This window comes from Mus pahari, chromosome 13 (genome assembly GCF_900095145.1).
Source record: "Mus pahari chromosome 13, PAHARI_EIJ_v1.1, whole genome shotgun sequence".
In the NCBI taxonomy this organism is placed as follows: Eukaryota; Metazoa; Chordata; class Mammalia; order Rodentia; family Muridae; genus Mus; species Mus pahari.
This window is the reverse complement of record NC_034602.1, coordinates 66,490,041-66,514,145: the sequence shown is the minus strand read 5'-3', so window position 1 is coordinate 66,514,145 and position 24,105 is coordinate 66,490,041. Positions and strand designations below refer to the sequence as shown.

Below are 24,105 nucleotides of genomic sequence, written 5' to 3'. Positions count from 1 at the left end.
TGTTGTCTGCATCTTGACACTTTTCTTTACAATGGCCTCTTCTGTCGCTGCAGTGGCGGATTTTTTTTTTTTTTTTTTTTTTTTTTTTTTGTGGGGGGAGAGAGCTACTTATGTGTCTACAGAGATAAGTTTAGGATGCAGTTAAGTAGTGAAGTGATTACAGTAGGTTCTCCAGTACGACCCATGGCCTCACTAGCTGAGAGTACTTGGCTAGGTTTTCAGTACCAGGCTTGCTTTATGGAAGGAAGTGATCTGAGTTGGTCTTGGAAAAATGCAAGATGAGATGTGGAGTTTGCAAGAGCTACTCCACTTCATGTATAGAGAAGACTTTGACCATAGAGAAAAGCAGAAGTCATAGAAACACACAGGGGGTGAGAAATCACCCTTTCTCCCATGATTTGCTTTTTTTTCCTTACTAGTTTGTTTTAAGCATAAGAGCTATTCAGATATAATCTTTACAAAAGGAAAGTGCGGCTGCTTTGCTCCCATAGCTCTGCCTTCTGTCCTGTAATTAGTTTGAACAGTTTGGAAAGTGAGAAGCCCAGCAGGGTGGCTGGCCTCAGTGGGAATGGTGAGGCTGCTGAGGTCTCTGCTGTCACTGCTACTTAAGGACAGGAGCATCATACTCTGTGAGTCCCCAGCCATCACCTGTTGAAGGTGTTCAGACATTTGTCAGGACAAACTGTTGATTCGTGGATAATAAACAGCTATGATAATTATAATTACATGCTGGCTGTACATTTTACACAGGATTTTGGCAGTGTGGTACAGAATAGATGCATGGAAAAGGTGAAATAAAAATGGGAGGAGAGTGACGTCAGATCTCCTCCATGTAGCTTGTCATTGTTTCTGTTTCTGTATATGATGTCACCATTTAACAGTTGTTTGCATAAATTACAAGGCTGTGACTTAGAGCCTATAATTTTCTTAAATTTCTCGTTCCATTATATTTTACAATGTTCAAATTTGGTGAAACTAAGGTTTTTGAATACTATGTCTGGCTTTCAGGATCACATCAATCATGAATATGATGGTTGGTATGTTAGCCTTCTGTAAGTTCTCAATCTCATTCTTTTAATATGAAATTTGTACCTGACTTTATTGATTTTTATGGGTAATTCAAGATTAAGTGCATGTACCTCTGTTACTTAATAGCTATTAGATGTGCTAGAGATAAATGTCTCTCAAAGTGCTGGTGTATATTTATTTTTATTTTTATTTTTCAGTCTGATCTTGTGGATCAAAGTATATTTAATTTTATCCCAGAGGGAGAACATTCAGAGGTTTATAAGATACTCTCTACTCATCTGCTGGAAAGTGACTCATTAACCCCTGAGTACTTAAAATGTAAGTAGGCCCTGCTCAGCAGAGATGCCAGTCTTATATTTGGCAAGCATTATCCTTTACTTCTCTAAGTTTATGAAGACCATAACATGTTTAACTAAATTAAAATAATTAAAATAGCACTATTTCATGAACTCTATTAAGTGCTTTTAAAATTGGTGTGGTGTGTGTGTGTGTGTGTGTGTGTATATATATATATATGAATGAATTGTGTTCATTTTAAGATACCATATCTATTCTAGTATACAATGAGGTCTTATCTTGTTTGTTATAAGAAATTGATCACAATTATGCCACAAAACTGTAGTGTATAAAAAGATGGAAATTTGCCATATTTTAAATGAAATCTTATTATATTTAATGAAATAATCTTTGCTAGATGTATTTAATATGATTTCTAATTAATTAATAACAAAACCAAACCAATTCCTGGCATCAGTTAACACAAAGCATCAAGTAGTGATGCTTTCTGTAGGCCGGGCTACTGGTTGACTGGACCTTTGGCTGCCTTCGCTCTTGCTGTACTGCTTACCCTCACAGTCTCCCCGACACTAAGCACAACGATAGGGGACACAGCTTTTTGAGTTCATGGTTTAGACATGTCTCACGTGCTGAGGAGGCCTTGGTAGAGCACAGCTGTTTACAACATGACAACTGGGAAAGCAGAAATGGGAAGGAGGGCTTAGGGACATATCTGCCATGGCCTGTTTCCTCCAGGCTGCTGTCCTCCTGTGGTTTATAGAACCTCCCATGGTAGCACTACCAGCTGTGGTCCTTTGCTCTGACAGTGTTGAAGTGCTCGCCTAGAATGCACATGTTGGGCTCAGTTCCCCCAAACAAAACAACAAAACAAAGTACGTGTGTCTAAATTTAGTATATATATCATTGGTTTTGTGTGCCCATTAGTTATTAGATTTTTTTATTATTTTTAATTAGCTTTAAATTTTATCTGGTAATAGTGATATTAATCACATTAAAAATTCTATTCGTATCTTCAGATTCTATAATATTAAGAACTAAGATACATATACTTACATACATAAATATGTACATGTCTATATCCATGTTAATGGGTATTCTTTCAGAAGGGATTATAAAGTTAGACATCGCCGGGCGGTGGTGGCGTATGTCTTTAATCCCAGCACTTGGGAGGTAGAGGCAGGCAGATTTCTGAGTTCGAGGCCAGCCTGGTCTACAAAGTGAGTTCCAGGATAGCCAGGGCTACACAGAGAAACTCTGTCTCAACACCCCCCCTCCAAGTTAGACATGGAGAAAAGTTACTTGGAGCCTGTATATAATTGTTTACAGTCAGATTTGCTTTACACTGGTCCTTAGACCATTCTAATACAGTACTTAGAAGAAAGATTTGGGCTGGATTTAATATAGAAATCAATTTTATAGCTTTAGGCAGTATTTGAAGTCACAGAATGAGTGGTGTTACCTGAGGCAAATGTGTAGAAAAAGAAGTAGAAAGTTGGCACTCAGGTCCCAAAGTACAAGGAGCAGAGCTGGTTTCAGGGACCCTCAGAAAGCAGAACTGGGTGGAAAACTGTATAACAAGCTTCTGCTAGGAAAATAGGCCCCTGCTCCAGGGTCAGAGGAGTCTTAGCTCAGTGGCTTGCAGATGGCCTCTGAAATACTTGGTACATAACAGAGTTCTTTCCCTGGTAAGAAGGAGTCCAGGAGTTAAAATGCACGGTACTTTGCCTAGAAAATGTCGTAGGCTATTTTAGTTGTAATGGCATTGAGTTGGTACAGATGATGTGATGTTTGTGAAGGAGATGAGGCAGAGTTATAAAAGACCTGTGTTCATCCTGTGCTGTTTAGTTTTTATTCTTTACACAATAGAGAACCAATGAAGGCCATTTGGGTGGTTTGTAGTTGGAAGGAGAAAATCAAGGTTGAGAATTTTGTAAAGGACAACTGTCTAGTTAACACTGGAAGTAAAGATAGAGGAAAACCCATGATTGATAAGTGGGTAGATCCAGTAGAGCATGTTTTAAGACTGGCTAGAAAGAATGAGGAAAAACCACCTGAGTGGTTTTACAGTATCAGTGTCAGTAATATTTGGGAGGGACATTGCTCTGGAGGTGAGAGGACAGTAGAGAAATGAAGACACGGAGACCAGGGTGCATTTAAAATGGATGGAGTGAGTTCTTTGGTCCTGTAAATAGCATGAAAAATGCTTGGAAATGATGGAAGACCTGATGAGATTTAAAATTGTCGGCAGTAAAGAACCACAGAGTTTGCAGTCGCTAAAGGGGTGAATAGCAAGTTACGTGGCCCTGCCCTAAAGAAAATGAGAATCTACTCTTCAAGGTAAAGATGGGAACAGCCGGTAGTTTTAACACCTGGAAGCCCGAAGCAAGGCAGCTATATAGTCCAGGCCAGACTGTTACTGAGAGAGACCCCACCAAAACACACCAGTGACAGGAAAGAAAGGGAGGCGTTAGCTTAAATAAAGGAGAGTGCTAGCTTTAAATGGAGAACAAAATATTTTTGTGAAAGTAGAATGAAAACTGGGATGGGAGAGGACATGAACTGGAGATTGGCTATTAGCCTTGCTGGCTGCAGCCATCTGCTGCAGGCACTCCGCTGCTGTTCGTGGGTACTTCTGTAGTGGGAGAAAAGGACTGAGAATTCACCCAACTTTTTATCACTTATTTCAGCAAAAAATCAGTTAGAATTCTGTTGTCACATGCTTCGAGGGACAATAGACCCAAAGGAGCCGTCCACCTATGAATATGTGAGATTTATAGGAAACTTTAAATCTTTAAACAGTGGTGAGTTAAAGTGTTTCTTTTATAATGTGTTTTACTTGGCTGTTTTTATTTTTCCAAGCTCTTAGATGCTTACACATCACTAACGACATGTCTCCTTGCTGTTTTAGTATCAACTTCAACACATAATGGTTTTGAAGGAACTATACAACGCACACATAGGCCTTCTTATGAAGATAGAGTTTGTTTCGTAGCTACTGTCAGATTAGCTACACCTCAGTTCATCAAGGTATGCTTCTGATTTTAATTGCTCTAGTGCATTCCAGTTCATGATATGATATTTGCTCTTGTGAGATTTTTGTTATCTTCAGAAGGCTGAAACTTCTATGAACATTGAAGTAGTAGTGGCCAGTGAGTTACTCAATATGTGTGAACTTTATATGTTTACCACAGTTATTTTAGTGTATTCTTTGCAGGCATCCCATGATAGTATATCACCATTTCCCTGCTTTTGTACATAGTTTAATGTGTGTAGTTTACTATCAGGAAAGAAGTCTCAGAATAAAATAAAAAAATCGAGATGAATTAAAACAAAAAAGAATGTGCTTTACTGGGTATAATTTGCTATTTGATTCATTTTTTTTAATGTGTATGGATGTTTTGTCTGCATGTATGTTTATGTATCACTTGCATGCCAGGGAGGCAAGAGGAGGGCATGTCAGAACGCCCTGAGACTAGAGTTCCATACAGTTGTAAGTTACCATGTTAGTGCTGAGAACTGAACCAAAATCCGCGTGGAGAGGAGCCACAGTTCTTAACTGCCTGCCGAGCCATCACTCCAACCAACCCCTGCTCTTTGAGTTTTAAATTACGTATTTTTAGTTCTTGTATCCATAAGCACATATTTAGTAGGGAAGTAGAAAAGTGAATTGCCTCAGTCTCTAGAGACAGGAAAGAAGCTAGGGTGACATTTAAATTTGGGTGACAGCGTAGTATAAGACAGCGCCTGAGTTAACAGTTAGAAGACTGTAGTCTTGCACTCCCCGTTAGCCCTTTGGAAAGTGGAGGGCAGATACATGTTTTATCTCATATAATTCTTACTCTTCTGAGATAGATGCTATTATAATATTTTATATTTAAGGAAGCAGGCTTAGGGAAGTTACTTGCTGAAAGTCTCATCTAGTAAGTGGGACTTGATTGGAATTATTTTTCTTTTAAAGGCCTGGCTTTTATCTGTTACTGAAGAACATGTAAGGACAGAGAGGAGGGAATGACATGGATTGCTTTGTACAACAGAAACTAGGTTTCATGTATATGAGAGGAAGAATAGTCAGAACTTAATGTTAGAAACTTAAGCAGGGACCAGGCATGAAATTTGTTCTGTCTGTGGCTTTTTTCCATGAAGAGATTTCAGCATGAGAAACCATAGAAGAGTTAGGGAAGTTGTGTGCTCATATTTGAGTATTACCAAGGTAATGGTAATGGCTGACCCCTGAAGAGAAGATAGATTGAAGGATGGGAAGATAGATAAGGTGCAATGGTGGTGAGGTGAGTCAGTGAGGGTAAGATGTAAACTTCATTTCTAAAGCTAAGGGAGATGGGGTGGACTCTAAAACACCTAGAAGGTCAAATTAGAAGTATTTATGGGCTGGAGAGATGGCTCATTGGTTAAGAACACTTGCTATTCTTACAGAGAGCTTAACATCCATGGATGGTGGCTCACCACCTGATGTAACTCCATCTGTAGGGGATCCAGTACCCTCACTTGCCCTCCACAGGCACTCATGGGACATGCAAGCAGAAACACATGCATACACGTAAATAAAAACAAATCTTGATTAAAAGAAAACATTTAATTTGGCTACTTTGATTATTAAAGAATGTTGATTCTAGACTCTGGTGTACAGAAGTGAGGCCATTGATGAGATGGGAAGTCGTGAGCCATATATGAAAAGTATGGCAGTTGGCTTAGACACTGAGAAACGGGAGGTGTGAACCAGAGGAAAGACCTGGGTACCTAATTAAGCTCTTAGGCATGTGAATGAGTGAGTGAGAATGCACTAGATTGTAACTACTGACCTGAGGCCGGCTGGGGTCTGCTGGGTGCTGCTGTTTTATCTGTTTTTATCTCAGGTGATTAGGAGAATTGTTGGGGATCAAACTTAGGACTTCACAACCTCCAGACTAGCATTTTGTATCGCCAGCTGGTTACACTTGTGTTTAATACTAAAATCTAAAATGTATACAAATTTGTCTAGATGAAAGTGAATTTTATAATGACCTATGCTAAGAATATTTAATGTTTTCATGACACAGAAAATTACTTTTAAATTATACTTGTTAATTTGTTTGTAGGAAATGTGTACTGTTGAAGAACCAAATGAAGAGTTTACATCTAGACACAGTTTAGAATGGAAGTTTCTATTTTTAGATCACAGGTAACATCACCTTTAAATTTCACCAAAAAAAAAAAAAAATTAATTCTGGACAGTAATGGACTCGAGGAACGTAACGATTTTTGAAATTCATTATCCATTTTTGAAAAAGATAAAACCCATTCTCCAAATGAATTTGTCTGTGGTGTAACTTGTGGAGAGTTGTAATACTGATATCTATTATTACTATATAATTTAGGGCACCACCAATAATAGGCTATTTGCCATTTGAAGTCTTGGGAACATCAGGCTATGATTACTATCATGTGGATGACCTAGAAAATCTGGCAAAATGTCATGAGCACTGTAAGTAGATCTTAATGTTTCTATTGAGAACTGTTTAAAAACACAGAAGTAGACTCTTTGTTCTAGTAATGAAAGACACAGAAAAGATTTAGAATTATTTTTATAAATGTATACAGAAGGTACAGGTTTATATTGACCTTGGTCTTACATACAGAGGAAAATCTTACAGTATATTAAAGAAGTACATAAAGTTTCCCAAATCAATTTAACTACAAAACCCAATTTTTGCTTAACATCAGTTAAAATACTTTAGAACCTAACATTTGAAATAGTTTGGGAAAAATAGTTTGAGAAACTTTACTAAACAATTATTTCAAACAATTATGTTATTCTGGGTTTTGGTTATTTAAAGCTTTACAATTAAAAAGCCTCAGAGATGTCATATGTGACAGGATCTCTGGGGAGAGTGTTATTGTTAGCTGTTGCTTTATATGTGTTAAGTATCTCGGCAAGTTAACAGTATGACTTTTAGTAGAGGGAATTTATTATGAATGAAAAAATATATAAAATCAGCAATAACTGACTGTAAAATTGGAATCTGGGAGTTCTGGTTATTTAGGGAACCTTAAACTGGTTCTTATAAAAATTCTTTGTAGTTGATACATATTTCTGGAAGCCAGAAAATAATTGTATCTATATAAAGAGTTAAATATAAATAAATGCCAGCTTTTGTTTAAAAAAAAAACTGAGATTTTTTTTTTCATAGCCAAGTACAGATCAAAGAAAAATATTTGTTTCTTTCTCTTCTTTTTTTTTTTTTATTTTTAGTAATGCAATATGGAAAAGGCAAATCGTGTTACTATAGGTTCCTGACCAAAGGACAGCAGTGGATTTGGCTTCAGACTCATTATTACATTACTTACCATCAGTGGAATTCAAGGCCAGAGTTCATTGTTTGTACTCACACTGTAGTAAGGTAATAACTTGAAGAACATTTGTAAGGTGTACTAATAGCCAAAGAGAATTTTTATGTGATTTTTAAAAAATGAATGATAGTGATCTTGGCCCAATTTTGATACTTAATATTTTTGAATATTAAGCTTACTTAATAGGTAGAAATATGATGTAGGTAGTATATAAATATGTAAGGCCTGACATGAGTATTGTGCTATATAGTAAAAGTTGTACCAGCATTCAAATACCAGTGCACTTCCCGCAAAGCAGAAACCAGACTAGTGTGCCCATCATTCATCCATCACTTAGTTTCTCTTCACTTAAATGCTTTGCTCCTACCGATCATTTATAGATTATCTAATTTGTAGAATACAGATTGAATTTAGGCATTGTCTTAGTCAAGGTTTCTATTCCTGCACAAATATCATGACCAAGAAGCAGTTGGGGAGGAAAGGGTTTACTCAGCTTACACTTTCCACATTGCTGTTGATCACCAAAGGATGCACTATTGGAACTCAAGCAGGTCAGGAAGCAGGAGCTGATGCCAGCCCAGAGATGGTCCTACCCACAAGGGGCCTTTCCCCCTTGATCACTAATTGAGAAAATGCCCCACAGCTGGATCTTATGGAGACATTTCCTCAACTGAAGCTCCTTTCTCTGTGATAACTCCAGCTTGTGTCAAGTTGACACAAAACCAGCCAGTACAGGCATTAAGCTGTAGATACGTATTAGGTTTATGTAGCACATACAGAAAGCACAAAATTACTGATGGTTAAGTGAGATTCATAACCAACACCAATTAATTGCATCTCTACAGTATTTTAAATGAATGACCAAACATTTCAAATTTGGTTCTTTCCATTTGTAGTTATGCAGAAGTTAGGGCTGAAAGACGGCGAGAACTTGGCATTGAAGAGTCTCTTCCTGAGACAGCTGCTGACAAAGTATGTTTCTTACAGTCTCTTTTTTTAATACCTCATTTCCCAATAATTTGTGAGAGATTTGATTATCCTTTATAATTTTTATTTTGAATTTACTATTTAAAACCTCATTTGCATCTAAAAAGGAATCAAAGATTTTTGCTATTTAAAAGTTAATTAGGTGAGAGAATATTGGAATTAGCAGATTAATTGGGATGAGTAAGTAATGAGGCAGGTTTTGGTCAAAAATGAGGATGCCTGAATTAAGATGATTGACTTTACGATATGACCAAGAATTAGTGGCTGAAGACTAGTGGAATATTTTAAACAGGCAACACTCAGGAAGAGTTCTCGGAGTTGGGCTTGAGTAGAGGTGCTTTAGGAGTGCTAATTATGGGGGAATACTAAGCCAGAAGTCACCACAAGATTGATGCATGACCACAAGTCTCAAACCATGTGACACAGTATGTTCACTCCACACCTTGAGCTTAAGGAGTGCAGGCAGGGGCGGTGCAGCATTAGCAGGAAGACTTTCTTTATCCTGGGAAGTTATGGTTTCAGAGTCTGAAGACAGAAACCCCCACTTCTGATGGGACCTACAAGGAGGTTGATGAGGTCTTGTGTTTCGAGCAGATGAGTAAAGAAGTATTCAGAACCAGGGTAGAAAATGCCTAGTAATTTGTTTATCATGGACTTTGAATGTTGGTGGAAGGTTCTAGAGGCTGAGAAGCAGTAAGAGGTGTGTTCAACAAGACAGGCTGGGAAAAGCTGCACGTTAATGAAAGAGGAGATGAGATACTGGGACACATACCCTCCGCCCCAGAGTGAGGAACTGTGAGATCAGGTGTTTTGCATTTACACATATTGGCATGTATGCAAGCGGTTATGTGTCACCCGGAAATAAAGATGCATACTTGGTTCTTGTTCACTACTGCATGTAGAAAGACTTTAAGGGAACACTGATTCTATTTTAAGTGTGTGGTGGGTGGCAAAACACTAGTTAGTATATATGTTATATCGGAGGTAGGGTTTTGCTTTTGGTTATGGTGAAATAAGTGTTCTCATCTCTATAAGGCAAAGCTGTCAGTCGAGAGAAGGACCACAACAGTTTAAGTACTGTGGGAAAGGCTGCAGACAATTCTCAAGAATAGGGAAATGAGCCCCTTAGTACACTTGGGCAATTCTGCTGACTAGAATTGAGCATATTGACTTGAAATAAGGAGCTATCATAGGCCACCCTTGAGCCTGTGAGCTATAGGGACAGGAAGCATGGTTTAAATTGTCATTTTAGTCTGTACTGCTTATAGGTGCTACAGTGTTTACTGTCCCAAAGCAGAGACAGAGTGACTGAGGTAAGATTAAGAAAAGGGTCATGGAAAGATAATAGGAAAGGATAGGGCAGTGGGTAGTTCATCCACATAGTGAAATCCTGGGGAAATGTCAAAATTGAAGATTTGGAGCAAATGTTGAGTTCCAAAGATTTTACAGAACTTCGTAAAATAAAGCACTATCTTTATTCTGTTACTTACTTTGTAAAACTGTGTGATAAAATGACAATTTTAATGGTTTTAAGAGCACACTTCAGCATTGTAGCATTCCCAGTGTTACACAGCTGTCACTCCTGCCCACGCACAGAATGTCCTCATCCCCTTAACCGTAAACTCTATGAAACAACTTTCTGTTCCTTTCCCTCCAGCTCCTTTCAACTAGGGTTTTGTTTGGTTTTTTTGTTTGGTTTTTTTGTTTGTTTGTTTGTTTGTTTTTTTAAAGATTTATTTAGTATATGTAAGTACACTGTAGCTGTCTTCAGACACTCCAGAAGAGGGCGTCAGATCTTGTTACAGATGGTTATGAGCTACCATGTGGTTGCTGGGATTTGAACTCCACTGCTCTTACCCACTGAGCCATCTCACCAGCCCCTTGTTTGTTTTTAATTTGACTGCTCTGAGTACTGTGAGCAAACTCATACAGTATTTGTTCCTTTGTGATTGGCTAATTTTATTTGGTATGATATTCTCAGGGCTCATTAAGTTATAACTTGTATTTTGGGGCTGAGTAATATTCTGCCATGGGTGTGTCCTCTTATTAGTCTGAGAAATCCTGGCTTGTCTTCACCTTTTATTTGCAAAAATAGTGTGAACATAGGTAGATACAGATACCTATTAGAGTTTCCACTTCTTCTCTTTGGATGTTTACTAAGAAGTAGAATACTAGATCATATGGTAGGTTAGTCTTTGTTAAAATTTGAGGGAAACTCCCACACTGTTCTCTGTAGAGGCCATACCATTTTTACAATCCCATTGCTAAGCCATAAGAATTCATGTTTCTTTTCATCTTTACCACACTGAATGCTTTCTGAGAACTAGGGGGTTTTGTTGTTGTTGTTTTGTTTTGATTACATACAGGGTCTCACTATGTAGCACTGAGTAGCCAGGAACCCAGTATGTAGACTAGGCTGGCTTCAGAGATTGTCCACCCAAGTGTCTGGTGTGGGTTGTTTGGTCCTAGCCATGCTAATAGAACATGAGGTAGCATGACTGGTTTTGATTTGTATTTCTCTGGTTAGTAAGTTTGAATAATATATCTGGTGAGGGTTTTATATCCTCTTTGGAGAAGTATTTATTTTCCTTCTACTTTCTTTATTTTCTTACTTAACTACTCATTCATTACTCTTATTTTTATTTTTTATTTTTTATTTTTTTTGATAGGGTCACATATGGCCCAAGCTGTCCTTGGACTGATTATGTACCCAAGGATAACCTTGAACTCCTGATCACCCTGCCTCTGCATCCCAAGTGGCTTTTGAAGTGTCACCATGTCCACTTTGTTCTCTTTTTGTTTTGGGTTTTGTTGGTTTTTGACAGGGAATTTTGCTGTGTTGCCTGGGCTGAGCTCAGATGATCCTCTTAATAGCCTTTGCAATGTTGTGTTTAAAGGTGCAGGCCAACTAGGTACAGTTGCTCATGCCCATAATCTTAGTATTTTGGAAACTGAGGTAGGAGGATTGTCACTGGTTCATGGTTTGTAGTGTGAGACCTTGTCTCAGAAAGAAACAAGTGCATCTCATCACATACGATGTGTCTGTTTCCATATTTATAATTGAGTTATCATTGTAAAGAGTTTTGTATCCTAGATATAAAGTACTGATCAGATTATGATGTATAAATACCTTCTCTCATCCTTGTGGGTTGCTTTTATTCTGTTGGCATTGTTTTTTGATGGATAAATGTTTTTAACTTTGTGAATTCCAGTTTACTGGTAAATCTAATGTCATAAAACCATTTCCTTTGGTTTCTTTAAGAGTTTTATAGTTTTAGCTCATAATATTTGATCTACTTTGAGTTAAAATTTTGAACTTAATACAAAAGTCTAACTAAAAATGATTGAATTTTTCTGTGTGTGTGTGTGTGTGTGTGTGTGTGTGTGTGTGTGTGCGCGCGCGCGCGTGTGTGCTTGCCACAAAAGTTTTGGGATTACAGAGGTGTGCTACTGCACCCAGCTGTGGGTAGGGTCTGAGAATTCAAATGTAGGTCCTTTGTGGTTTAATGGCAAGTGTTTTTACACACTAGCTGCCCCTCCAGCCCTGATAAAACTGTACTGAGACCTCTGCATTGAGCACTAGGAAAGCATTTATGTTCCTCTTATCTCCTTAGAGCCAAGATTCTGGGTCTGACAATCGTATCAACACAGTGAGTCTGAAGGAAGCACTGGAAAGGTTTGATCACAGCCCAACTCCTTCTGCCTCCTCTAGAAGCTCCAGAAAGTCATCTCACACAGCAGTCTCAGACCCTTCCTGTAAGTGCTTAGTGAAAACAAGCATGTTTCAGTTATCTGTGTCGCTGATATCAGTACTTTTGTCAAGCACATCTTCAAATGCTAATCTTTTCCAGTTTTGAAGTAAAGCTTCCATTGAGAAGCAAATCTTTAGAAAAGAGTTAAAGCGATGAAAGGGTGATATGTAGGTGGTAATATACTACTTAAATTATTCCTCAAACAGAGAAAATGCTACCTTTCATTGTAAAACCAGGTAAAGAAGATTTATGAGTATTTTGTGTGCATGTGATCTGTGCACCAAGTGTGCCTGGTCCCCATGGAGGTCAAAAGAGGTTTTCACACCCCGTGGAACTAGAGTTACGGATGGTTGTCAGGCAAACACTGGGCCATTTGTTAGTGTGTGTATATTTTTATATCTGTAGGGAGTTCAGAAACCTGTCCCTTGAGGGTGTTGAGGATGATGAGAAACTGTTTTTAAAGTTTTACTATCTCACATGTTTGCTTTGTCTTTTAAAAAGTAGTTAAAATTGTAGGCATGGATTTAATTTTTATCTAATAACAGAAAACTAACTCAGTTTGTCTATTCCTTGAAGCATATTTTGAGATTAATCATTCATACTATAAGTACTAATTCTGTTTTCTGTTGACTGTCTTTAGCCACACCGACAAAGATCCCTACTGATACTAGCACTCCTCCCAGACAGCATTTGCCAACTCATGAAAAGATGACACAGCGGAGGTCATCCTTCAGCAGTCAGGTATGCCTTTAGCTAACAGCATAGCCTTGTAGGAGTCCACTGATGTAGTCACAGATGCCTGCAGTACCCTTTCAGGAAGGATCAAATCTTTTGCTGACATAGGACACTCAAAATCTTTTCCATATTTGAACTAAAATGCTAGACTTTTGTTTTTAATTGGGAAAAGTGCTAAGTGAGAGCTACTATTCAGTTTCAGTTGCCTTCAGTTCAGTCACTCAACCTTTCATTGAGTGCACATCTAAGGGCCTGAGCTGGGCACCATGGGAAAGGAAAGAGAAGAGTAGAAAGGGCAGCTCACTTCATACTCAACAAAGTGAGGTTGATTGTCGTTAAGTGATGAGCACATCTTATTGTATTGTGGTGGAAGTACTCGAAGACGAGTGTGAGCGTCACCTCATTGTCATCTTTTATTTTGCTTCTAGTCCATAAACTCCCAGTCAGTTGGTCCATCATTAACACAGCCAGCGATGTCTCAAGCTGCAAATTTACCAATTCCACAAGGCATGTCACAGGTATTTTTGTTTGTTTTAGTTGAGCATTTACAAATGATAATTGCATTTAAGCAAATATAGTTTTATACATATGTATGTATAAATACATATAAAGGCAGTGAATCTGGAACTATTTAGAATTTGTAGTGACATTTTTGTTATTTACAATGATTTTGGTGGACCCTTACTAGAAAGACTCACAGATAAATGATGGTCTCTTCTTGCTTACTGAGCTATAACATCTTATATATAACAACAGCCTATAGGTATGATAATCTTAAACATGAAATATTCCTAGTTCATTTTGTTCTTCCTTATGGATATTGGAAGACTTGAGTAACTATATATTCTATATTGATTCATTTATTTGCACATGGGCTCTTTATTTAGTTCTGTGTATATATTGACTTACACATATTGGATGCTGACAGTATTTGCATATCTATACTAACAAGCTACTTGATCTAAGGGATTAACATAACTAAAATACCATGTTAATTTAGTCTACACACATGACTTGGAACCTTAAGTGCCGCTTAAACAAGTGGAAAAAGCCAAGTATGGTAGTGTATACCTGTGTGGGGGAGGTTGAAGCAGAAAAATCAGGAGTCCAAGGTTATCCTCAACTGTATAGTAAATTCACAGTCAGCCTGAACGACATGAGAACCTCCAAAAAAAAAAAAAAAAAAAAAAAAAAAAAAAAGAAGGAAAGGTGATTAGAAATGTAAGATAGCCTTAGTCCAAAGGAGGTGTAAATGCTGAAATTAGCAAAAGGAAAGGAATTCCTAAAGCACTACTGTGTACCTTCATGTGATTTATGGCTCATTCAACATTTCAGAAATGTTAAGAACACTACTAAATAGCAATAAATATAGTGGGAAATCTTCTATTTTATGTGGCACTAAATCCTGATTTTTAGCCAAACCTATTAAGAGCTCTGTAACAGTACTGTCTTATTAAATATTAAATTGAACCTTTACATCTTATTTTAAAGAATTGACAGAATTTTTATGTAATATGTAGAAATTTAATACTATTTGTTATTTAATCAGGGTGTCACTCAAGGATTGTTAACATCTTTATAGAGGTAGTTTATGTCAGAAACTACAACTAAGCGTTTAGTCTTCTGTTTTCATTCACTATGTACTTTACTTTTTTGTTCTTGTTATCTTATATTCTGTGCTTGTTTCTATTTTCCTGGTTTGTATTTAATTAGAAATGCTTTAAATTGTGGCAACATTTACATATAGAAAAATAACTTTAGTGACAATAAAATATATGTATGACCTAAAAATAAATAGAACATTTTAACTAACATTTTTAAAAGGCATGAGAAAGTTGAAGTACTAACTTTATAATGTTTCTCAAGCCTAGTGGAATGTAATATCAGTTGGTCATTGCCATCTTCAAAAGTCACTATTTTATGCTTTAAAAAGTAATATTCAGAAGTCAGAAATGATGGTGCAGTTCCTGGGAGGCAGAGGCAGGAGGATCAGCACAAGTGTGAAGCCAACCTGGTCTCTGAGAGAGTTCCAGTCCAGCCACAGCTACAGAGCAAGCCGTTTCAAAAAACCCAAGAGTAATATTCAGTCTCCTTAGCACAACTTTACAAAGAGCTCATTTAGTACAGCCTTTCTGAAGGTAGCCATGAACTGGTGCAGTTCACTGCAGAAAGGTGAGAAGAGATGTTCCATGAAGTGAACCGCTCTGCTGTCACATAGAACAGGATAACTTAAGTGAGCAGTGTCATCAAGTGTGTCTACATTGTAGCTCATTAACTGGACATAAAAACCAGAAGACTGAAATCCCTCAATGTAGAGGAATTCATTCATGATTTCTTAGAATTGCTTAGCCTTTAAAAACTAAAGTTTAAACTGGTCTAAGGATCGTATAGATAAAAAGTATAATAATTTTTTCAGAATAGCACCAGAATAAAATATTGGTTGTCAGTCAGATGAAGATTAGTGATTTTGATATGTGGGGAAGAAGGAGGATGCTAGGAACTGAAACTTGGGGTCTTGAACATTCTGGGAAAACACTATATGAGCCTACAAGCCCTTTCTTTTTACATTTTATTTTGAGACGGGGCCTTAAAATGTTGCCTAGGCTAACCTTGAACTCACTCTATCCCAGGTAGGTCTTGAATTTGTGATCCTCCTGCCTAACTTTGGATAATTCTGCTGATGTACACAAAGAGGGAACTCTAGAGATGACAGAATTTGCTATGGATTCATTCCATGTGCGGGGTACATTCTCATCTGGTAAAATGTACAAATGAAGTGAGCAACTAAAGAGTTCATTCTACTAAATTGTTAAGCTACAATAGAAGCTCAGATTTTTTTTGCTATTTTTTTCTTTTCTTTTTTGGCAGGGGCTCACTCTAGCCCTGGCTGACCTAGAACTTTCTAGCCTTGACATCACAGAGATCTACCTGCCTCTGCCTCCTCAGTGCTAAGAATAAAGGAATGTGCCATCACCCCTCCACACACTTACACCATCTAACTGTAGTTTGTTCTTGTAATCAGTCAAGAGTGAATCAGAACTGACTCTTTCAAGTTGTCTTCTGACCTACACACACATTCAGTGGCATGTGCTCTTTCCAGGTTGTAAATTGTAACTTAAAAAAAAAACAAAAGAGGAAGGGGTTGAAAACTGAAAATGTGAGAACAACCACTAATGTAAGTCAGAGGGAGGACACATGCACCAGGAGGGGCTCACCTGGCTAGAGACTGCTAGTCACTGCAGTGCCATAAAGACAGGAAGCTACACACTGGCACTTGTGATAGAAGAGAGGCACAAATGCCATTCCCAGGAGCAGAGCACCTTCCTTTGCAGCTCACCCAGTGGCCTCTGCGCAGGTTCCTGTGGATCTGCAGGCAGAGACTGTTTTTTGAGGTCCAGCTCCAGTGCAACCAAGCAGAGCAGAGATGGAATGTGGGCAGGAGTTCCTGCCTGACTCCACGCTGCTCGCTCCTCACACTGCTCAGCTGTTGGCACCAAGGGATGCTAAAGTATGTTGTACTCTCTTTCCATATGCTGCTTCAGTTTCAGTTTTCAGCTCAGTTAGGAGCCATGCAGCATCTAAAAGACCAGCTAGAGCAGCGGACACGGATGATAGAGGCAAATATTCATCGGCAGCAAGAAGAACTAAGGAAGATTCAGGAGCAACTTCAGATGGTCCATGGTCAAGGGCTACAGGTAACTTACTCTGTCTGAGCACAGAGAAGCTCTTTCACGTTTTGGGTTCCTAAAAATTGGCTTTTTTTTTTTTTTTTGAAAAGTCAAGAGGCAAGAGGTCTTTTTACCCCAGTTCTGTTAATATTGGCTACCTGCTTAATAATATAGAGCCTCTAAAAATACTCATGCTAAGAACATTTCTATCAGATCACTAGTTTTTAGACTGGTGAACTTGAAATTTTATTAAGTTCAAGTCCATAATATAAAATTGTATTTTATAGAACATTTAAGGTAGAGAGTTTATAATAGTTTTAGTAAAATGCCAATAGATATAATTCCTATTACTTGACTAAGACACTTACTACTTAACCAACAGGGCCGTCTAGGGCACTAGGGCTTTGCTGAAGGGAAACTGAGTGAGCACCGCTTCTGTACATGGTTATAAACTGAGTGAGGATGCAAACCTGCCAGCAGCAGCCCGCTGAGGAGCACTGAGCAGCACAGCGATGTGTGTGAGAGGGAAAGAAGTGAACGTGTAGCTTCATGTTTATTGCTACTATTGCTATTATTACTGTTCACATGAAGTGCTCTAATGACTTATTACTGGACTGTTAAACCTCATTTTGCTTGGTTTCTTTCAGTGTTCTTTTGTTTTGTTTTTGATTGTTTTAGGTTTTGTTTGTTTTTGTTTTTAACTGTAAAGCATATTTATGCTGGAAATGTAGCTCATTAGTAAAATGCTTGAAGCCCTAAGTTTGATTCCCAGTATGCCCCCCCAATGTAATTAAAAATTATTTGTGTGTGTATGGGTGTGTGTGTGTGCATGCGTGCACGCACATATATGTGCCATGGAGTATATATGGGGTTCAGAGATAACTTTGGGGAATCTGTTCTTTCACTATGGGATCCAGGAACCAAACTCAGACTGTCAGACTTATGCAACAAACACTTGTACCTATTGATCTTTCTTGCCTGCTAAAGAAATTTCATTAAAATGTAATCTTTATTTTCAAAGATGTTTTTGCAGCAATCAAACCCTGGTTTGAATTTTGGTTCTGTTCAACTTTCCTCTGGAAATTCTAATGTCCAACAACTGACACCTATAAATATGCAAGGCCAAGTTGTCCCTGCTAACCAGATTCAGAGTGGAATGAATGCTGGACATATCAGCACAGGCCAGCACATGATACAGCAACAGACTTTACAAAGTACATCAACTCAGGTAATTGACTAAATATCTAGTTTTAAAAGGCTGCATTGTACCAGCTTTTATTTTTTTTATAAAAACTAGAGCATAAACTATTGATCATTAAAATATTTTATAGAAAATGTTACTGTTAAATATTTTTATATTTAATAATTTTGTGATTTGTTTAAGGACGTAGTTTAGTAATTGTGCCAAGTTCTTATAGCTTGCAGACTTTCTGTATGTAAAAAGTCTTTGACTTGCCAAAGATGCTGAGTAGCAAAAACTGAATAGACAGACTGGTGGGGAAGCAGGGGCAGTTCACTCAGTCTGTATGTTTCTGGCAACTCATTACTGGATATCTGTGACTACATTGAAAATTGTGAGTGTGTGACTGTCACTGATGTGCTTTTAACCAACAACTTCTGTGTATATTTTTACTTACCTGTGAAGATGCTTCTTTTAAAATCTTAGTTTACCTTCCATCAAAGAATCCAGACTAAGTCTGTTAGTACAAATCAGTCTCAATTTCTCTCAGAATAATATTTTGCTATCTTTTCTGTTCTGTCACCATTATTAGATGGTGAGTAGTAGAAGCGTGGTCTCCTGTAACTGTTAGATAATCTCCATACAATCTTTTCTAGCAGAGTCAACAGAGTGTAATGAGTGGACACAGTCAGCAAACGTCTCTCCCAAATCAGACACCGAGCACGCTTACAGCCCCACTGTACAACACGATGGTGATTTCTCAGCCCGCGGCTGGGAGCATGGTCCAGATTCCATCCAGTATGCCACAGAACAGTACCCAGAGTGCTACAGTCACTACGTTCACTCAGGACAGACAGATAAGGTAGCTGTCATACTTCATTTATTATTTTCAGATATGTAAATTGATTGATTAAAAACCTAGGGCTGGAGAGATGGCTCAGCATTTAAGAGCACTGACTGCTCTTTCGGAGGTTCTGAGTTCAGTTCCTAATAACCACATGGTGGCTCATAAACATTAGTAATGGGAATCTGATGCCCTCTCTTGTATATCTGAAGACAGCTACAGTGTACTCAGGTACATAAACTAAATAAAATAAATATTAAAAAAAAAAAATCAAACCAAGATGATCTGGAGGGGCGCCTCTGCACTGAGGAGTACTTGGAGCTCTCTAGAAAGCTGAGTTTGGTTCCCAGCTCCAGCTCTGTGGGTCTCATGACCTCTTCTGGCCTCTCCCATGCCTGCATGGATGTGGTGGACACCGTAAAAGAAAGTCATAAAAGTAAATAAATAAAAATGTATATTTAGGGGCTGGTGATAGAAGCCAGGAGTAGAGAACTTGCCTAGCATGGGGAGGACTCCTCAGTTCAATCCTTAGTATTATGCTTTTTTCCAAAACCAACAATTTTATTTTTTACCATAAAATTTTAGTTTGTTGCTTACTATAAACAGCTTTTATAATTTGAAATAAAATGCCATATCTGTTATTAAAGAATTAACAGAATGACGTTAAATTTTCGTTTTCATTCCAAACTGGACTGTCATATAGAGAAACCACACTGCGGTGCACTGTCAGCCAAGACTGTTACAGGCTGTGCACAGGTGTACCTTGGGTCTTTTTAGTAAAGGCAGCAAGAGAGCAGGAGGAGGGAAGCTTGTCTTTCTGCTCAAAGTTTAAACTATATATTAGTATCTCCCTTTATTTCCCCATGTCTCAGATGAGAAAGTGTGTGTTGTTAATAGTTTGGCCAAGTGCTACAGCAGAGAGGGTGGCTATGAACTCGTGGTTTCAGAACTTAGATGCCTAAATAGATGTAACTAAAGAAAAAAAGACATTTGGGTCTTGGGTGAAAAGTCCAGATAAATGAATTGAAACAAATTTTTGCATAATTAGAGTTTACTGCGAAGCTTTTTTTAAAAAATAGGATTTCTGTGATCTTAAATACATGCTATAAAATAGTATCATGGGCTTTTTTTGTTTTTTGTTTTTGTTTTTTGTTGTTGTTTTGTTTTGTTTTGTTTTGTTTGTTTTTCGAGACAGGGTTTCTCTGAAGAGTTCTGGCTGCCCTGAAACTCAATCTGTAGACCAGGCTGGCCCCAAACTCAGAAATCTGCCTGCCTCTGCCTCCCAAGTGCTGGGATTAAAGGCATGTGCCACCACTGCCCGGCCTAGTTTCATGTTTTTATTTCCTTTACAAGTATGCTGCTGCTTACATATTTTGCAGTTGTATTGAACAATATGATTTTTAAAAAAATAACAATTATGTTCAGACCAAGGAAGCTACAGGATTATATAGGCAGTGAGAATAGAGAACCTGTTCTTCTTTGGAGCTCACCTTCCTCACCTTCAACAGTCCGGGCTTAATAGTCACGTTCTTGGGAAAGTCTCATGAATGCACATGGGAATGTCCTCTGTGGGCTGACTTTTATTTGTGTTCGGTTTTTTTTGTTTGTTTGTTTCTGGTGATTGGACCTAGAGCCTTGTGCACGCTAGGCGTGCATTACTGCTGTGATGCACATTCCCAACCAGAAGATGAGTTAAAGCCAAATAAAATAAACCCTTTCCTTCTCATGCTTCTTTTTGGTCATGGCTTTTTATCATAGCAGTAGAAAGCAAATTAAGGCAACAGTTTTCCTGTCTGTTAGCTTTTCCCCTGATAGCTGTCCTGATTGGCAGCAATGGCTTTCTGCTGTTCTCATTTCATTTCTCTAATGATTGGGTCTAGTAAAGACTTTTTATATGTGTCTCTTGGCTATTTGTGTTTTTTGGAGGAAAGTTTTGACTTCTGTCCAGTTTCTAAGTGGGTTGAATGTTGTTTGATTGTAAGAGCTCTTTACATGCCTGGTGAAACTTGGCATTGTCCAGTGGTTTATTTTTGTAATGTCGCCACCTCATGATTTTGGCGTCGTCAGTGAGATCATTACCAAGTCCAGGATCATGAAACCTGTGTACTGTTTGTCTAAGAGTGTGATGTTTACATCTTGTGTTTAGAGCTTTCATTCATTTTCAACTTGTTTTTATATGTGATATGAAAGGCCCTTCATCTTGAGAATGAGTATTTTTAAAAGTTGTGTTTTGGCTCTGTTTATTTTTGTTATAATATGTTCATTATACTATATATTTTATATATATATTTTTTGCTTTACTGCTATCCCCTGAAAAAAGTCTTTTAAAATTGTTGGTGCTGTGCAAACACTCTACCACTACGTTACATCCCTTGCCTCCAAGGACAGTCTCTGAAAACAGAAACTAAGAGCATATGCTTTTATAACGTAATGAACCATGTCACTGGGTATTATCTGAGATAAATACTGCGCTGACAGGCTAAGTTGTCCTTTTGATTCTATTTTGTGTTCTCTTGCAGATTTTCTCAAGGTCAGCAACTTGTGACCAAATTAGTGACTGCTCCTGTAGCTTGTGGGGCCGTCATGGTACCAAGTACCATGCTTATGGGTCAGGTGGTGACTGCCTATCCTACCTTTGCCACACAACAGCAGCAGGCACAGACGTTATCAGTAACACAACAGCAGCAGCAGCAGCAGCAACCACAGCAGCAACCACAGCAACAGCAGCAACAACAGCAGAGTTCCCAGGAACAGCAGCTGCCTTCAGTTCAGCAGGCAGCTCAGGCCCAGCTGGGCCAGCCACCACAGCAGTTCTTACAGGTAACTCCCCAGAAAGAGGCTGCCCGTTAGATGAATAGGTTTGTAAGGGTCTGGGAAATTCTTACACACTTCTTCTGGGATTTCAATAGCTAAAGAAATGGATAACCATGAGATTGGCAGTCTTACCTTTTCTTCCGTCTTAGAAAGCTTTCTCTCTGAACTTCTGGATAGTGACCTACTTCCTACTCATGTCAGGTCTTACTGAGCCTGTTTTCTCTCCAGGATTTAATAAAAAGGGCTGTCATCAAACTGCACTTACTGGGCAGGTACATCATAGAGGATCCCCTTTTCACCTTACTTATCACATTTTATTCCACTGTGGTTTTGTTTTGTTGGGTTCCTGCCTGACCTGGAACTCACAAAGATTCCCCTGCCTCTGCCTGTTGAGGCACCACCATGCCAGCTTATTAGAATTTTCTTGTTAGAAATTAATGTCAAAGGTGAAGTCCAGTGTAGATCCAATATAGCTTCTCATTAGAACTTGAGCTCTAAACTCAGGGTGTCCTTAATTGAGTCATGGCTTCACCATATACATGTTATTTTTGGCATAGCGTTTTAACTCTTCAAACCTCATCAATACATTGGACATAATAATAGTTCATACTTCATGCCTTTTTAAAGGAAAGCATGTAAATTGCTAAATATACTGCACAGTAAGTAGCTAGCTGTCAGAGATGACCATGATACTGGCAAATGGAGTAAGACATTTGTATTCATGACAAAACCCACCCAGATACCATGTGGCTAAGCCACGCAGAATGCCTGTCCATAGGTCCAGAATAAGGTCCCCTGGATGGCAATCTTCAGCAAGGAGCCCATAGAACTAGTTAGTTCCTAGACTCCAGTGGTGGGGAGTCTGCCAGGGATTCTGCTGGAGTCCATCTGGGCTAAGTGAGATAGTGTCTTGTCATACCCAGTTTTCATAGGGCTTAAGTCTGAAGTACTGCAATTAATAACTGGGTTAGCTATTACTACAAATAATAAAACCAGTCATAGACTATTCTTTAGGTGACTATAATACATATTTGATATATATGGATATATGTCCTGTGAGAATTAAACAGAAACTTAAAATGTGATAGGCCTTAAGGTCTCAGTGTTCTAGATCTATCAAAGATGACAGGCCCTTAAAAAGAATGAGCATTTGGGGCCATGGATGTGGCTTAATAAGTAAAGTGCTTCCTGCTGAGTCTGATGTCCTGAGGTCAATCTCCAGATCCCACGTGGTAGAAGAATTTGTTCTCTTATCTCCACATACGAACCCTGGCAGGTGCACACACAAACACAATGAATAAATGTTTAAAAATATTTTTAACACAATGAACAGACTCTTCTTCCCTGCCCCCACCACAAAAACGCACCCTCCAAACAAAAGAACCATAAAGATATTAGATGGGTAATGCTTTCCCTAAACATATTTTATAGATAATACATAATTTCACTTTTCTAATGAACTGCTTTGAAATTGTACTTGTGTTGTGGTCAGGGAATTAAATAGTATAAATCCCTTTGTCTTATTAAGACTTATTATTCTAGTAACAAATCAAGATGAAAACTCATAAAGGTCCTTGGCAGGTTTTCTTTTCTTAGGTTTGAAGACTGTCCTTGTATTTGTAGGCATACTTGGAGATGTCAGTCACCCACATTAGCTTCAGTTCAAGCACGTTGTAGCAAGTGTAGCAAGTGTGTTGTGTCCCAGAAGTACTTTCCTTGAAAACACTCCTCAGCTAGTCCCTTTTTGTGTACCAGAGTTACAGACTAACAGCCAGAAGTTAAAGCATGGTGGAGAAACAGTCGTAAAATTGAGACTTTCAAGGTCAGACATGGGAAATGAAGCACCCAGTGTGTCTGGTTATGGATGGGGAGTGCTTTGCTTTATTCTGTTACCTCATACAGCTACACAGGACTCCAGCCTCCAGCTGTGTACTCCTTTTTCTGTAGTGTTAGTAAAAGTGACTGCTATGCTGAGTTTGTACAAAGTGAAAAGACCAAGGCTGAGAGAAGTGGACAGCTTGACCGAGTCACACATCTATAGATGGAATGGCTCAAGTTAACCCAAGTCTGCGTAAGGCCTGTGCTTGCTGTCTGACTTTACAGTGTGTGCAGGTGCAGGTGTGTGGAGGCTAGCAGTCAGTCAGCCTCAGGTGGTGTTCCTTAGTCTACCCAGGATCTGTAGTGAGAATTTTGGTTTCTTTAAAAACAGAATACATTTTCATTTTAATCGCGGGTGTGGGGTATGAGGCTGCTCCAGAGTGTCCACAGCAGCTGACAATGATTTGCCTCGTCCTCTAGCAGGGGTGTGATTTGACCTGCTGCAGATAGGGTCTATGATTGTGTGACCTTTGAAATTCTGGGGACTTTCCAGAGGGTATATAAATGTTAGGGCCCCTGAGAGATGGGTTGTTGGTTGGTTGCCGTTGAAGTTTGTTAAGTAGTTGTGCACAAAGA

At 38.5% G+C, this 24,105-nt stretch overlaps 1 protein-coding gene across 4 annotated transcripts in view; it reads left to right on the top strand.

Annotated features, from left to right (window-relative positions):
- Positions 1 to 24,105, top strand: part of Clock (clock circadian regulator) — an 82,297-nt gene that overhangs the window by 51,625 nt on the left and 6,567 nt on the right. For 3 of the 4 annotated variants that reach the window (XM_029544973.1, XM_021210666.2, XM_029544975.1), the window contains 14 exons: positions 1,227 to 1,347; positions 4,014 to 4,127; positions 4,235 to 4,353; positions 6,420 to 6,502; positions 6,699 to 6,805; positions 7,574 to 7,721; positions 8,568 to 8,643; positions 12,273 to 12,414; positions 13,051 to 13,151; positions 13,574 to 13,663; positions 16,688 to 16,840; positions 17,835 to 18,041; positions 18,650 to 18,855; positions 21,357 to 21,657. In XM_029544973.1, coding sequence (XP_029400833.1) covers positions 1,227 to 1,347; positions 4,014 to 4,127; positions 4,235 to 4,353; positions 6,420 to 6,502; positions 6,699 to 6,805; positions 7,574 to 7,721; positions 8,568 to 8,643; positions 12,273 to 12,414; positions 13,051 to 13,151; positions 13,574 to 13,663; positions 16,688 to 16,840; positions 17,835 to 18,041; positions 18,650 to 18,855; positions 21,357 to 21,657 — 1,968 coding nt within the window. The remainder of the gene's footprint in view (positions 1 to 1,226; positions 1,348 to 4,013; positions 4,128 to 4,234; positions 4,354 to 6,419; positions 6,503 to 6,698; positions 6,806 to 7,573; positions 7,722 to 8,567; positions 8,644 to 12,272; positions 12,415 to 13,050; positions 13,152 to 13,573; positions 13,664 to 16,687; positions 16,841 to 17,834; positions 18,042 to 18,649; positions 18,856 to 21,356; positions 21,658 to 24,105) is intronic. The other variant, XM_029544974.1, reaches the window with a different exon arrangement.